The 15,921-nt window shown below is 46.2% G+C and overlaps 1 protein-coding gene across 4 annotated transcripts in view; it reads right to left on the bottom strand.

Annotated features, from left to right (window-relative positions):
• Positions 1-528: 528 nt before the first annotated feature.
• CLYBL (citramalyl-CoA lyase) overlaps positions 529-15,921 on the bottom strand; it is a 229,665-nt gene continuing 214,272 nt past the window's right edge. Inside the window, exons 8-9 of one of the 4 annotated variants that reach the window (XM_043892487.1) lie at positions 13,212-13,331; positions 529-4,033 (exon numbers count right to left, since the gene is read on the bottom strand). In XM_043892487.1, coding sequence (XP_043748422.1) covers positions 13,236-13,331 — 96 coding nt within the window. In that variant the 3' untranslated portion in view covers positions 529-4,033; positions 13,212-13,235. Of the gene's footprint in view, positions 4,034-12,068; positions 12,216-12,520; positions 13,332-15,921 lie in introns of those variants that run through there. The other 3 variants (XM_043892485.1, XM_043892486.1, XM_043892489.1) reach the window with 3 other exon arrangements.

Raw genomic sequence — 15,921 nt, 5'->3', positions numbered from 1 at the left:
TCAAAAAATGATTTAGTTTGCTAGTCAAAAAACTTATATTATTGCTTTAAATTTTCTCTGGTCCAGTTTCTGACTACTCTTGTAATAATAATGAACTTTCTCTCTCATCCAAATTTTGATTTTGGGAGCCTTCCCTGGCAGTCCAGTGGTTAGGATTCCATGCTTCCACAGCATAAAGTGGGGGCCTGGGTTCGATGCTGGTCTGGGAACTCTGATCCCACTAGCTTCGAGTGGGAAACAAAAAACAAAACAAACGAAAAGAAACAAAAAACAAATTCTGATTTTTGCCTAGATTTATTTGCTCACCTCTAGTCATCCTTACTTAAAACAACAAAATTAAATGCTAACAAAGATTTTTCTGTTTACAAAGCTTCCATCTATTTTAGAAAATAAGGAAAAATCCAAAATCCCACATTTGGGCTTCCCTGGTGGCTCAGATGGTAAAGAATCTGCCTGCCAATGCACGAGACTTGGGTTCAATCCCTGGGGAGGGAAGATCCCCTGGAGAAGGAAATGGCAACCCACTCCAGTATTCTTGCCTGGGAAGTTCCATGAAGGGAGGAACCTGGCAGGCTACAGTCCATGGGGTCACAAGAGTTGGACACAGCTGAGGCGACTAAACAACAATTTTATCATTCATCTTACTTCTTGGCTATCACAGTGATATGAGTTCACTGTAGCCAATTTGAAAGGTACAGAAAAGTGTAAAGGGGCAGAAAGTAACCGAGCAAGGGCAAATGTTTCAGCAGTTCTTGTCATTAAATGTTTTAAAAATCTTTTCATAAACATTCTTTTTTTATGGTTGCATGAGAATCGACCTCTAAGATACTCTTGATTTCTTCCTTACTTTTTGGTCTCAGGCCTGGAGCTATGATCTTGGTGCATGTTTGTTACAAAGGATGGGAGGAGTAATTAGAACAGGATGGGGGCTGGGGGGCCAGAATGAGACAGGCTTTCACCACCCACGTTCTTTCACTCTGATGGATCTGTTGGACAAGGCCTTGGGGCCAGCCTCAGGATGACCCTTCGAGCCCATCACTGACACAGTGATGTCACTTACTGCAGGCACACCATAGAAGCTCGATTAATATCTGCTGGAGGAGTGAATTACTGAGCGTATTCTATGTAGGTATGCCTCATATTAACATGTCATCTCCCCGTAACTCTATAGCTTTAATCATTGCATCTCGGCATTCCTTTCGTTTAAAAAAAAAAAAGAAAAAAGGTTTGCCTCTGGGATCCCAGGTCCTGGCCTTATTAGGACCCTTGAGGAGTGGCCAAATAGAGGTCTTTCAGCCCAAGGCAAATAATTGAGATCAAAGCTCCCTGGATCTCTCCTGGGAGGTCCTTGGCCCTCTAGTCCAAATGACTGGAGCGCCCCTTTTCCCTTGGTGACCTGCAAGCATGCCACCTCTGATGCATGGGGAAGGGGGAATAGGAGGCAGCTAAGGTGTGGGAAGGGTGAGGGGGTGCTCTACTTGGGGGAGGTGGGGTGAGGGCCAGCATTGACCAAGCTGGCTCAAAGGGCCGAGGAGACCCCAGCTGAGACTTCTTCCTAGAAGGAGCCCTTGCTCTCATCATGGTTTCCCTTGCTCTCTTGAGGCCATCAGAGGTGACAGCTAAGCTCACTTCTGCCCTCGAAGGACCCTGGGACTCACTCAGATGAGCTGTTATTAGACGTCCCTTTGCTTCTGTTTTTATGAAACCAGTACGTTGTAAAGCTCTATGGTTCGAGTGTTTTGAGATCGTCAGATGACACTGGGAGAAATACTGCTTTTGCCGAGATATTTTAAATATATGTAGGAAAAATAAATTCGCAGAATATCAGTCATGGAGCATGACGTTGCCCCTGAAGAGCCAACTTAAGTGCGTTCACAGGAAGGGCAGACATCCACACAAGCGTACCTTATTTCAAAAGTTAAAGTGAGACATCTCAGGACTATGACCCTTCCAGCCTATTCTGTGACCAGTCAGGGATGTGAATGTGGATAAAATTCCAAAGTGTATCGTGGGAAGAATCAGTCAACTGTTGTCCAAGCGGTGTGGCCCAAAACGTAATTACGGAAACCTACGTTTGCTTTTTAAAGTTTAGCATGAATTTAGTAGGAGTTGCCGAATCATGTTATGATGTTGTACTTTAGACCTCGAATGTAAAAGCCATCACAGTTTTGTTTGGTTGTTTCTCTTTTTAACTTGCAAAATGATGGGTTCGACTGGGGTATTTACTAAACGTTCACCTGATAATTCTAATATGTGCCAGGGTCCGGATCTTTGGCTAAGGTGATCTTAAAAGTCCTTCTTTGACACCAAAATGCTGCGATTTCTACAATTTTAAGTCATAATAAATAAGAGAATCAGATTCACCTAGCAGATAATTCTGCTTGAAAACATCTTCCTAAATTCAGAGGTCTCAGAAATCCTAAAATGAAACTTACTTAATAAGTGGTCCAACCCTCATGAAATATTTTGGGCGGAGCTTATGAATTTGGCAAGTTTATGTTTGTTCCAGATTCCAATATTCCTAAATGAGTTTTAAGTCAATATCAGAAAAAAGAAAAAAGTATTTTTTGTCTTTGAGAGTCAGAATGTGGTCAAAGTGTTTGATTTCCAAGTGGAAATCAGAAGGCTCAAGTGAAACTGTTTATGGATAAGAAGAGAGGAGAAATGAAGATATTGAATCTTTGCCCTTAGCTCTAGATGACAACTCCGTGTGTGTGTGTGTGTGTGTGTGTGTGTGAGAGAGAGAGAGAGAGAGAGAGAGAGAGAGAGAGAGATCCGGGAGGAGCAGCTGGTGTCGAGGACAATGTCACAGAAACTATAGGGACAGATGGTGGCAAACTACAACCATAGGGCCAGCATGCTACTGGTTTCAAACTAGGAACCCTTTTCATTGAAGACTATGTCCCCAGAACCACTCAGTTTTAAAATGTAGTTCAACTGGAGATGGTTTTTATTTTCTTGCTATGAAGCCTGGGGTCCTACATTCAGGACTCAAATGACCATATTCCGTGTCTACCGGAGAAGAGTGTCTGTTGCAAAGACATGTGACATCGAAGCCTCTCCACGAATAAGTCGGGAAACAGAACCATCGAAGTCTGGTATTTAGATTAGAAATACAAGTGAAGAAGGAAGGTTACCATCAGAAATGTGCATTTCTAAAGATATTCATTTGAAAGTTTTGAAAAAAAGTAAAGCTCAGGCCCTGGGGCTTCTGGGTGTATGCACAAAATACAATAATTAAATTAAGTCCAGCAGTTAAAATTCCTCATAAAAAGAAAAAGCTGGAGCGCTTCCCAATGGGGAATGCTTGACTTAAAAGGAAGGTTTTACTCTGTGGCCTGAAGGTCAACAAACTTCGACTCTGTGGGAATGTATAAAATTTCTTACAGGGGTTCTCCTGTCTTTGTTTTGTTGAAAGAAAATAAAAGAGCAAAAAGGGACAAGTTTTGAAAATTCAAAAAATGAAGGTGCAGTCCTAAAATCATCACGATTTTTATAAACGCAGCACTGGAGGCTATGAAAACACGCTCTTTTCTGAGTACTAATGCAACACATATGCTCTCTGAGAAGGAAGGAAAAAGGCCAATGGCGCCTTTGGAGCAAACTGTTTTCAAATGTGCTCATTTTCAGAAGCAGTGCATGCAAATTCATGACCCATTTATTTGCTACTCATTTCGAAAATATTCGCCTGAAATAGTCTCATAAATATATGTCACAATTTAAAATTCCTTAGATGATGCAAAGACGGACTGATTTTCACAAAGCTCTTTACAAAGCCAAGTTGTGAAAAAGAAAATGATTTGGGGGGATTCCACCCTCAGTCATCCAAAGTGGAATGTTTATCATAATTTGAAAATAACCTGTTTTTTTTATGAATAATCATTTACTGTTACCTTTCTGTCAATGTCCTCCCCCGAAGAAGTAAAGCTAAGAACGGGATAGAAAGCAGATTTTTATCTCTTTAAGCTCTGTTACTCGTCAGCAGCCTTCTGGGCTCCCACGTGAGTTGCAGGCTGCACACTCATGATGTCTCCTGAAACATAAAGAACTAGTAACCAGTTTGCCAGATCCGCAGCTTCTTGATCGCTTAACGGGAATCTGAATGTTGGCCCTGCTTTAAGACAGCACGATCAAAATGCCGGACATGAGAAATAGCAGCTTTGGCAGCAGTGTTTAATTTACTGAGTAATTAGCAGCCTCACTGACATTTCTCCATGGATTTCCAAAGTACAGTATTAGCTCTCCTCTGCACTCCGGCTCTCTGCAGTGAAATGGGCCAATAAACTCCCCTTGCCAAGTTCACAGTAAATGAAGGCCCACGGAGGGTCCTGGGGGGAGTTCACAGCTTAAGGACACTAGACTTATTACTTCCCAAATACAGACACATCATAGGAAAAATTAATTTTTACCCACTTTTGTTTTCTTCCCTACGTTTGTTGATTACTTTTTGGTTTGAGAATTTGCTAGAAGAAGGAAGGTCAAAAATTATAAGGAAAAGGGAAATAGAAGGAGAACAGTGGATGGAGGGGCTGGATGGAATGAGAGGTGATGCACAGAAGGGTGGGGGCCACGGGGGGGCTGCAGGAGTTGGGGGCGGCCGAGAGGAGGCCTCATCCGGGAGTCCGGGTCCAGCTCCTTCAGCCCTCTCCTGGAACCCCTTTCCTTATACCAGCCACGACACTGTCCAGCCATTGGCCCCGCCTCCCAGGGGGCCATCCTGGCAAAACGGGCGCAGGGCTCTTTAGTCTGGGAGGGGCTCGGGGGGCACGAAGCCTCCCTAGAGGAGGCTGCACTGGACGACTGGCCGTTTGAACTCTGAGGACCTCGCACACCCTCGCCAGGGTCAGGCACCATCTCTGAGGGAGGCAGCTGCTGAAAAGGAGGCTTCAGCTATGTTCTCGTTGCTTCGAAAAACTCCTCTGGTGCTTCCTTTGTGGGGAGCGTAATGTGTCAGTCGGGGGGGGTTCACGTCTGTGCAACCGTGTGGTTCAGCAATTTCATCTCCAGACTGTGGTCGACGTCTTGGTTTTGCCAGCTTGAGCAAGTCCACTGGAAGGGCCGATATTTGTACACATCTAGGAGGCGGGATGTCTGATGGAGGAAACTGAGGTCTCGGGGCCTACTTGTAGTGAAAACACCTTCCATGAGCTCCTGTGGGGGGGCCTGGGGGGCTGAGTGATGGGCAGGAGAGGGATCTGGACAGGCGTGGCAGTGTCCTTTGTTCAGCGCCCCCACGCTGTTTCGGGGACGCCCAGCCACCCCCGTATACAAAGTATCACGGCAGAACTCTTGACCCAGTGCAGTGAAGAACCAAGGGAGGGCCAGCACGTTGCCTCTGGGGAGCTGGGCAGACTTCACAGAAGTGCTCTTTAAGCTGCGTCCTTGCAAAATGGTCAGGAGCTTGTTGGGTACCACGAGAGACAGGGGTGACGGCTCTTGCACAGCACACAGCCTTTGCACCGCAGTGTCAGGCCCTGAAGCCAGGCAGACCGAGTCCAGCTGCCCAGTGGCCAGGGCCCCCCCGGGGGGCAGGCAGCATGTCGCTGGGCTGGCGTGGGAATGCCCGAGAGGCTCCTGGTGGCCGGCGCTCCCTCGCACCACGCTGGGAAGAGCATCACAGAGCCGCCCTGGAAGCCGCTGCCTGAATTCCAGTCCCTGGAAATTCCACGGAGGAAACGGATGTGTTCTTCTCTGAATTTGGGAGTTTGCATTATTAACACAGTTTTCCCAGAGATTCTAAGCCAGAAGTTCATGCTGGTTTAACAGTTCTTCCTTCCATGGAACCCAAAAGAGCCCATTAAAAAAAAAAAAAATTAAGATGCCTAGAGTGGGTAGTCTTCTGAAGGAAGTCTCCACACCACAAAGCTATGTCAGATGGAACGTTCATTTTTCTCTGGACTCTTTTCTGTGTCTGAATCACCAAAGCAACTGGATGCATTGTTTCAAGTCAAAACAAAACCCAAACCAGCTATGTGGCACTGTGTAGACAAAAAACAAAAACAAAAAACAGCTTTCTTTTCACTGGATTCACCTCCTTAGCTCGGTAGCTTTTTTAAGAAATGTATTTATTTTTAATTGAAAGGTAATTGCTTTACAATATTGTGTTGGTTTCTGCCATACATCAGCATTAGCTACATATTTTAATGCCAGGATATAGTCAGTGTTTGGTCTTCTTTGGTGTTCAGTGTATCAACTCTCTTACTGATGTAATGAAGGGGATCTGCGAAGTTCCTTCTAGGGCTTAGACTAACCTCTGGGACCATGTCCCATTTTCTCTACGTCTACATGCTGCACACAGCGTGACAGAGAAATTGATTCTGAGCAACCGAGAAGTCTGATGCAGTTGCAGGACTCCCCCCTGGGGTCAGTAGGTAGGCACAGGTGATCTGAGCGTGGGTGGTTCTTCCTGGTGATGGGAAGCTTTGTCTTTGACTCAGGGTTTGGCGGTGATACTCCAAGAAGTCTGGTCCCCTCTGCTCTTCCTTGAACGTCTGTCCTGATTCCCGAACAAGAACTCGTATTGGAGAAAAACACCCTGAGTTGGCCAAATTCGGCCCTAAGACCGAGCGCAGCTTTCCAATTCCCGGTGTCCGGCCAAGGGCAGAATGGGGCCAAGACCCAGTGTGTTTGATCTCTTAGCAAATCTGACAAGCTGTTTACAAACACGCAGAAAGGCTGACTTCATTCCTCAGACCTCAGGCAGGACTCTGGTGTCAGGACTGCAGCCTGGCTGAACTTGTAGGGGCCAAAAGAATTGGGGAGAAGGAGATGAAATAGGTGGGGAAAAAAAAGTGGCTGGTTTTCAAAGCATATGGCGTGTAGTTTTTCAAAGGCTTCAGATTCTTAATTCGCACCTCTCTTGTTACTGTCGCTGCCCTAGCCAGTGGCACTTCTTTTTGTTTTGACATTTGACATTATTTTATGCCTTTACTCCTCTTTTCACTTCACAGAAGGACATTTTAATTTTAAAAGAAAAGTGCGCCCGGAACCAGTCCTGAGGCTTTCAGACTAGCTGTCTGGCATCCAGTCGGGCTCGAGAGGTGTTTGTTGAATGAATAAGGGAATGAATGAAGTGATTCTCTCGAAAAAGTTATGAGGAATATTTACCTTTAGCAAAGGTTGGGCTATTTTTCTTCCGGAAACTCGGAATTATCACTTAAAGTATCCTCTATGGAATCTGATAAGAAAATTTAAAAAGAGGCTTTTCGAGCAAGTCACTAAAAAGCTCTCTGAAATGGAATGTTCCTTTTTCTCTTGACTCTAATATCGTGCTTGAATAAGAGGGCAGTGTCCCCCACCCCCTGCAATGACTGAAAAGCAAGGGGACCCCGATCCGCCACGGGTCCCCCGGTTAGGGATGGGCTCCGCGCTGGGCAGGCTCAGGGCTCCGGGCTGCGGTCAGGGACCCCTGGATCCAGGGATGCGCCTGGCGCTAGCAGGGACCCCAGGGCCTCGTCCCGGCGCCCGGCCGCGGCGCCGACCTGGGAGGAGGACACAGGGGCCCGCGGGTCCCGGGCGGGCGTGAGGGCCCCGCGCAGGTGTCGGGCCTGTGCGCGGGGTGCGGCGGGGGTGCGCGGGGGCCTGGGAGACCCGAGAGAGACGTTATTGTTGCACTGTAACGAGTCTGATTAACATGCTCCTGACACTTTCTCTTAGTTTCTCGGGCTCCTAGCAACAGCGCACAAAGGCGCGGGATTGTCCGGGCTCCGCGGGGACACGGGGCACTCTTTGATCTACCACCACTGCAGCGGGGCTGCGCGACGGGCTCGCCGGCTCGGGGCGGCCCGCGGTCCCGGCCCACTGAGCGCCCCCGCCCCGCCCGCCGGCCCGACGGCGCAGCCCCGGGAGCGGCCACCGCGCGGGCCGGGCCTCGCCGGCCGGGCCCCGCGCCATGCGCCCGGACCTCCGGCTTGGGGAAGCGCGGGCGGCGGCGACGCGGAGTCAGCGCGCGGTGGCCCCGCGCGCGCAGGTCCTTCCGACGGGGCGCGCGGTCCCAAAGATCGGCCGCCCTTCCCGTCGCAAGATGCAAACGATAAAACCTAGCGGGTCACTTAGAGTGGAAGAAAATCAAAATTAAAAAAAAAAAAAAAAGACAGGCGTGAGCAACAAACAAATCCTCGAATATTTTGTAAAACATTAAAAATTGTAAAGAAACATTCTGCAGGCTTCAGCCCGTTTAGCTAAATCTGTGCTCGATCGGAAGGCGCTAACGATGATTTCGGTATCCTCCTACAAATTACTTTCTTTTCGTCGCTGGCAGTTCTTATAGATTCGTAAGGAAATATGCTGCCAAATAGTTGCTGGAATTTAAACCAACTAACCACCACCATTCATCACAGAGCAGTAAAAAGCAGCCCGTACCCACCGCGCCGCTTTCAGGTACTAAGGTCTTTGCAAGTCCTTTATTTTCCATTTTGTTCATTCTCTTAACCCCTCACCCCATCCCGATTTAAAATAAAGTGCGGAAAGAAGGACTAAGGTTTTAACATTTCAATGCTGAAGTCTGCTAATTACTTTCCCCCGAAGTTGCAACATGGAAACCTCGCGGGGATGGGTCTTGCGCCGGGAGGACAGTGTCCCCCAGCCTGGGGCTCAGGCTTTGCGGTTACAGAAGGTTCGGTGCCGTCCGCAGCATTAGCAGGCACAAGATCCTGCTGTTACTCTCAGGGCCCCTTTTGTACCATCAACTGCCTTCCAAGTACCAGAAGTAAAAATCAAAATCAAAACGGAAGACACTTAGCTTTCCAAGATAAAAAAGCAGAATGCCCTTCAAAAGAAAAAACGTGTATTAACTGCTCTCAAGACATCACTAGAAAATTCATCTTTCCTGTTGAAGATCATTTTCCTGACGTCCCAAAGAATTACTAGGGGCTGAGGTGTCATGATAACAACAAGCATGTTTTAGGAGAGAAAAAGAAAACCCTACATGGTTTGTTCCATTTACTCAGCAAAATATGCCAGGCAAGGAGTTACTTTGAAATTCAAACTGGAGGCGGCAAGTCTTCGTTCTAGAGGACACTTTTCCCAGTCAGTCCCTGAAGGAGAGGATATCCAGGCGGTTGGGGATTCAATACTTGTAAATCTGATGTCCAGGAACTTCCCAACTTGTACTCAGGACAGTACCTGACTCTGCTGGAGTCCCCCTCACCGTTTCAATAAAACATGATTATACTGATATAATCCTCTATACATTAAAATGAGGTTGTCACAGATTGTCATTAAGACCTCAGTAAAACAATGAAGACATTATTGGGCACCCCCCCTCAGGCAAGGTATTAGGGGATAAAACAATCTACATCACGCGGGTCCTATTGAGATTAATGAAAAAATTATGCAAAAAAAATCTCAATTTCATTTCCCCGTGACGGGGCTTTGCATACATACAGTCAGTCTTGCCTTACACCTGATGATTTATTAAACTAATCTGCGGTGATCACCACTGATGTTCTCAACTCAATCTTGTCCTGGCTCATTTTCTAAGTAATTGTTTCTCATTAGTTCTGATAATGTTTTAATAGTGTTACCCATAATTTAGCCCCCAAGAATTAATAACAGGGGGGTAATATGGCAAAGCAGCTTGTGATGAGCTGCACAAAATAGAAACAGGTATGGTTTTTAATTAATCAAATTACTGCAAGGTTCTCTTCTGATAGCCAGTCCACGCCTAGCTGGGAGGAATTCCCAGGTTGGACGTTGTCATGGGCCAAGTGGGGTGAGCTCACCAGCTCCTGTTACCCACCCTGGATGACCTTAACCCACAGAAGCACCAAAGAGAAGTGGGTATGAAAACAGTGGGGATACCTCTTGCCTCCCAACATCTTTGTTCTTCTTTGACCCTGACTCAGCCCTTTTCTGGGTCCCTCATTAAGGTATGTGCTCAGAGAGTGGGGACCTTGGCCCAGATTTTTGACTCACGTGGGTCCTAATGTCATGAGCTTACCATGGTTGGGACCCTGGGGCTATGAGAAAGATGATAAATCTGATCCTTAGGGAGACTTAAACAACAAGGTGGTTTTGTTGGAACACAGTGTGGTTTGAGATGAAGGGTGTGGTGACTAGTCCAATATGGCCCGAATTCTGGGAACCTGTGGTCCCACTAGGGATGGCAGTGGGGAAGACCTCGCCAGGCCCGGCTCTCAGGACCACCTGGAGATCCTGCTGAGAGCATTGCTTTTCTTGAGGTCTGCATGCCTTTGCCCTGGCCTCTGGGGTCCCTTAAAGTGGGGCCTTGGCTCTCAGGGACCCCCAGGTTCCAGGAGGTCCACCTGTCAGGTTTGGGGGTTGCCTATGTAACAGGGGTGAAAATGAGGACGTCTCCCTTTCATGCTGTCAAAACCTGGGGCTGGGGGGAGGTTAATCTGGACCAGCCTGTGAGGATGGGCAGGGCGGCTGCATTGAAATGGGAGCTGCCTGTAGAAAGAACGAAGAAAGGCTTTTATTACCTTCTTTTGTTTAAGACAGGCTCTGCCTATGCTTCTGAAAACCAAGATCATGGCATCCGGTCCCATCACTTCATGGCAAATAGATGGGGAAACAAAGGAAACAGTGAGAGACTTTATTTTCTTGGGCTCCAAAATCACTGCAGACGGTGACTACAGACATGAAATTAAAAGACACTTGCCCCTTGGAAGAAAAGCTATGACCAACTAGACAGCATATTAAAAAGCAGAGACATTACTTTGCCGACAAAGGTCCGCATAGTCAAGGCTATGGTTTTTCCAGTAGTTATGTATGGATGTGAGAGCTGGACCATAAAGAAGGCTGAGCACCAAAGAATTGATTCTTTTGAACTGTGGTGTTGGAGAAGAGTCTTGAGAGTCCCTTGGACTGCAAGGAGAGCAAACCAGTCAATCCTAAAAAAATCAACCCTGAATATTCATTAGAAGGACTGATGCTGAAGCTGAAACTCCAATACTTTGGCCACCTGATGCAAAGAGCCAACTCACTAGAAAAAGTCCTGGTGCTGGGAAAGATAGAAGGCAAGAGGAAAAGGGGACGACAGAGGATGAGATGGTTGGATGGCATCACCGATTCAATGGACATGAGTTTGAGCAAACTCCAGGAGATGGTGAAGGACAGGGAAGCCTGGTGTGCTGCAGTCCATGGGGTCACAAAGAGTCGGACACACCTGAGCGACTGAACAACAACAAATGCTTCTGATATCCTGATGGTGTCATATTGCAGGACAAAATGAGAGGAAGCCTCCCTCTGCCTCCAAGCAGTCCTCCTGGATTTCAGTGTTCTGCGAAGCGGGGCCCGGCTGCACAAAAACCGTGGTTTTTAAACCACAGGTCGTGATTTACCCTGTGCACACCAACAGCCAGCCTTGGTGGGGACAGCTGCTCAATAGGTTGGTGGGGAGGGGGGTGGCTTCTTCCGTGACTGCTGCCTACTGCCACTGTCCGAAGTCCTGAAGCCCAGTTTGGCTGAAGGCTTGTCACCTGCAAGTTGCCTGAGACCCCACCTTCATCCTTGCAGCCCCTCTGAGGGAGGAGGAAGCAGGTTCCCACCTTTTTTTTTCCCCAAGTGGACACCAGCCAAGCACATCCCATCTCAGTTAAGAGATGATGTCTCCGCCCGTCCCATGTTGGGGAGAATATTAGTTCATGTCTCAAGCCTGTGTTTCCCAGGTCTTGCCCAGCCTGGATCACGTTCCTCTGCGTGTCTGTGGCAACCACCCTGCCCAGGTGGTGGGTGCTGCGTGACCGCTTGTGGGTCTCTCCCACTTCGCTTGGGCTCCGTGGTGCCTTTCCTTGTATATAACCATCAGCCCTACTCCCCTCTCGGGCTTCCTGGAGGGCCTGGAAGAAGTAGGAGGAAAGCAAACCCCTGGTTGGGGCATGCGGTAGCGGCCACATAGTAGATAGAAAGGGCGTAGGAGGAGGTGAAAAATGAAAATTAAAAAAAAAACAACTGTTTTCTATTTACAAATTTAAATAAACAGAACAGCCTTCCCCGCGGTGTTTGTCTAAGAGTGGCAGCTTTGCTGCTGTGTAGGTCATGAAAAGGTTGGTGTAGAGTTTAAAACTTCCCATTCTGTTAATTTCTTAAAGAACAGTCGTCCAGAGTCTCCACACAAAAGCTCATGATTTAATGAGGAGCAGAAACAAAATCTCTGATTGTTGGTGTTTCAAATTTCATTGGCGTCCTCTGGCAAACACAAGTTGATCCTTCGCGGCTTCAATACCCTTTAGCCTTCAATATAAGAGCACATGCTGAATAGGGAAGAATGGGTGGTTGTTATGTTTATTTACCCTTACTACAAGCTGGGTTAACCTCTTCAAAACAGCTTTACTAAGCCCGTTAACCACACCACCCATATGACCTGTAGCCGCATCTCTAATGTGATGCAAATCTCACAGGGGACCATATGCACCAGCTCGGAGGCATTGTGTCTTCTCAGAGGCTACAAGTTTATTGCTGAGGAGGCCCTATCCCAGCCATACATTTACCGGGGGGAGATGGCCTCAATGGCAAACAGTTAAACAGGGAAATAAAGGGAGAGAATGGATGGTCTTGAGTTTCTGCACATTTATATTTTAATTGCTGGTAACAGTTGACCCAAAAGCATTCACCCAGGATGAGGGCTTTCAGAGTCATCACCTAGCAATTTGAGGAGAGGGAGGTTTCATTTTGGGGGAGAGGGTGGAGGTGAAAGCAATCAGTTTTGACGGTTTATTTTTTACAAGGTATCTATATAAACCTGTATGGTCCTTAACTTTTCTATGCCATCTCTGTTGTTTTACCAGGTTACTAGTGAAATAAACACCATCCCTTCATTGAGTTGTTTTTTAAAAGGTTGGCCTTTCTTAAAAATTATTTACGGTGTCATGTGAACAATGAACAATGTGGGAAACATCTAACATCAGCAGGGTGAAGGGAGTTTACGTATTCAGGAAAAATATGTTTTGTTAAAGACTTCACTTTCACTCACAGCCCATCTCTCCCCACTATTTTATCTCCCTGTGAAATCAGAAGTCCAAACTTGGAACACATCCGTAAACAGTAAAATCACACGCTTGGAACCAAAAAGAAGAAAGTTCATTTTTAGAGGAATAACTGGCCCCAGTGAGATAACCAAAAAAAGAAAAAAAAAAATTGTGATTAACATGAACTGTAAACGGGGAAAGGCTCCAATCCAGCATACTAAGAAGTTGCCTTGAGTATAATGGTTTGTCTTTAAGAAAAACCACTGTATATGTTCAGCCCACCTGATGAGAGCTTCATTTAGCAGATCATTTTTCCTTGATGGATGTGGCAAGCGTAACAATGTTCTGGGCCTGCTTCAGTAATGGCATGTCGATCATACTCCCTCGGAAAGTAAAGGCTCCCTGGAAGACAGAGAATACAAACTTCCTGAAAGAATGCTCGGAAATTATAGGCTTCCTTTCTGTGCACACTTGTACGACAAGAACATTTCAGATTCCACCTGAATTATACTGACTTTCCTACCCAACTTTTGAGAAAGCCAAAGTAAATTACAGGGGACAGACTTCTTTTCTTCCTCCTAAAGAGGGGGAGAAAAAAAAAACTCTTCAGCATTTTAATGGAGAGGAAAAACCATCAGACACAAGATATTGGAAACTGTTCATTTAACTCTTGAAATCAAGCAGAAAACAAGGGTGGAAGGAAAATGTAAATACTTCCTTATATGCTTTTTGAAATATTGCATAGAAGTGTGAAAACAGTAATACACTCTGGCAACTGATTGTTGTTGGAGTAAATAATTGTATGGTCAGGTTAACGGGAGAATGCTTCCTTCTTGCTGTAACCTAATTGTGGGGTAGCGCTGTTGTGTGATGGGAAGACATAAGGTAGAAATACACTGAGTAGAAAGAGATCCCTCTGTCTGTCAGTACACATTCTGCAGGAAAGGATTAAAGTGACAGGGGCCGTGAGTCCATAACAGAGAAATCATAGCTCTGTTGAACGGTGAGCCTGGAAAGAACCTGCAATCTCTTGGTTTATCCCCATTTTAGAGACTCACTTTTTAAAGTCTATATTGTTATTTATTGATTTATTTGGATGCACCGGGTCTTAGTTGTGGTCTATGGGATCTAGTTCCCTGACCAGGGATCAAACCCTGACCCCTTGCGTTAAGAGTGTGGAGTCTTAGCCACTGGACCACTAGGGAAGTCCCCCAAGGCTCCCTTTTTTTTTTTTTTTTTAAACCTTTTGTAAATATTTATTGAATGTATCACATGATCTCAGTCCTGTTCTAGGTGAGGACTCTGAGGCCCAAAGAAGTTAACACGATTTTCCAAGGTCACTTCACTAGGAAAAGTGAGAGCTGGGGCTAGTACTTGGGTCCCAGAACCCCAAGCCTTCGTTAGAGACTCACACGTTAAGAGGACAAAGAAGTTTCTTTAGTGCCTCAGAAAAAAGAAGAATTAAATGGACAGAAGCAGCATGCCCAGAGTCTGAAGTTAATGTCTCGTTGTCCATTTTCTTTTAATCACTCCTTTTTGCCGTTTACAATCATAGCTCTTCTTTTTTCAAAAATATTCCCTGATGGCTCTGATGGTAAAGAATCTGCCTGCAATGCAGAAGACCTGGGTTCAATCCCTGGGTTGGGAAAATCCCCTGGAGGAGGAAATGGCAACCCACTCCAGTATTCTTGCCTGGGAAATCCCATGGACAGAGGAGCCTGGTGGGCTATAGTCCGTGGGGTTGAAAAGAGTTGGACACGACTGAGCAACTAACACTTCCACTTTCACGTTATTTATTTGGCTGTGCCGGGTCTTAGTTGCGGCATTTGGACTCTAGTTCTCTGATCAGGGATGGAACTCCAGGGCCCCCTGCATCGGGAGCCCAGGGTCTTAGCCACTGGACCAGCAGGGAAGTTCCGTGATCATAGCTCTTTTTAATTCCTTTTCTTTCTAACTGTTGGTAAGTTTGTGGGTGTGAGTGGGGAGCAGGTAGTCTTTTGGGACCTGGAGGTGGCTGGAGCAATCACAGCCCTCATGAATGGTCCATTCGTATATTGTCATTGCTGTTGTTTATCGCTCAGTCGTGTCCGACTCTTTGTGGCCCCATGGACAACATGGACAGCAGCAGCACACCAGGCTCCTCTGTCCTTCACCATCTCCTGGAGCTTGCTCAAGCTCATATCCATTGAGTCAGTGATGCCATCCAACCATCTCATCCTCTGTCGTCCCCTTCTCCTCCTGCCCTCAATCCTTCCCAGCATCAGGGTCTTTTCTAATGAGTTGGCTCTTTGTGTCAGGTGGCCAAATTATTGGAGCTTCAGTTTCAGCATCAGTTCTTTCAGTGAATATTCAGGGTTGATTTCCTTTAGGACTGACTGGTTTGATTTCCTTGCAGTCCAAGGGACTCTCTAGAGTTTTCTACAACACCACAGTTCTAAAGCACCAGTTCCTCAGTGCTCAGTCTTCTTTATGGTCCAACTCTCACATCCATACATGACTACTGGAAAAACCATAGCTTTGACTGTACAGAACTTTGTTGGCAAAGTAATGTCTCTGATTGGTATATACTGCCATTCATATATACTGCCTTCCAGTTGTGGATTTTACAAGCATCACACCTCAACAATCAATATTGCCATTATTCAAGACTTCGGGATGGTCTCTTGGGCTCCCTGGAAACCCTCACCCCTTATAATAATATAGAGTTATACACAGAATGAAGGTTAAAAAAACTGGCAGGGACTCCTTAGCAGTGACTCTGAAATTTATTTACTTATCAAAAATTATAATTATATAATATGGAGAAATATAAAACAAAATAAAATTATTGGAGGACAATTGCTCTACCATATTGTGTTGGCTTCTGCTATGAAATTTATTTTTTAATCAAGAGAGATTTAAAAGTCATCAGGATTAGAATCCTCCCCAGGGCCTAGCCTTCTCAGCCTTGAAATGAGAAATCTGATTCAGATGAACATCTGCGTGGCCAAAA

Source organism: Cervus elaphus, chromosome 30, assembly GCF_910594005.1.
Source record: "Cervus elaphus chromosome 30, mCerEla1.1, whole genome shotgun sequence".
NCBI classification, from domain to species: Eukaryota; Metazoa; Chordata; class Mammalia; order Artiodactyla; family Cervidae; genus Cervus; species Cervus elaphus.
The sequence above is the reverse complement of the archived record's forward strand: the minus strand, read 5'-3'. Positions and strand labels throughout refer to the sequence as shown.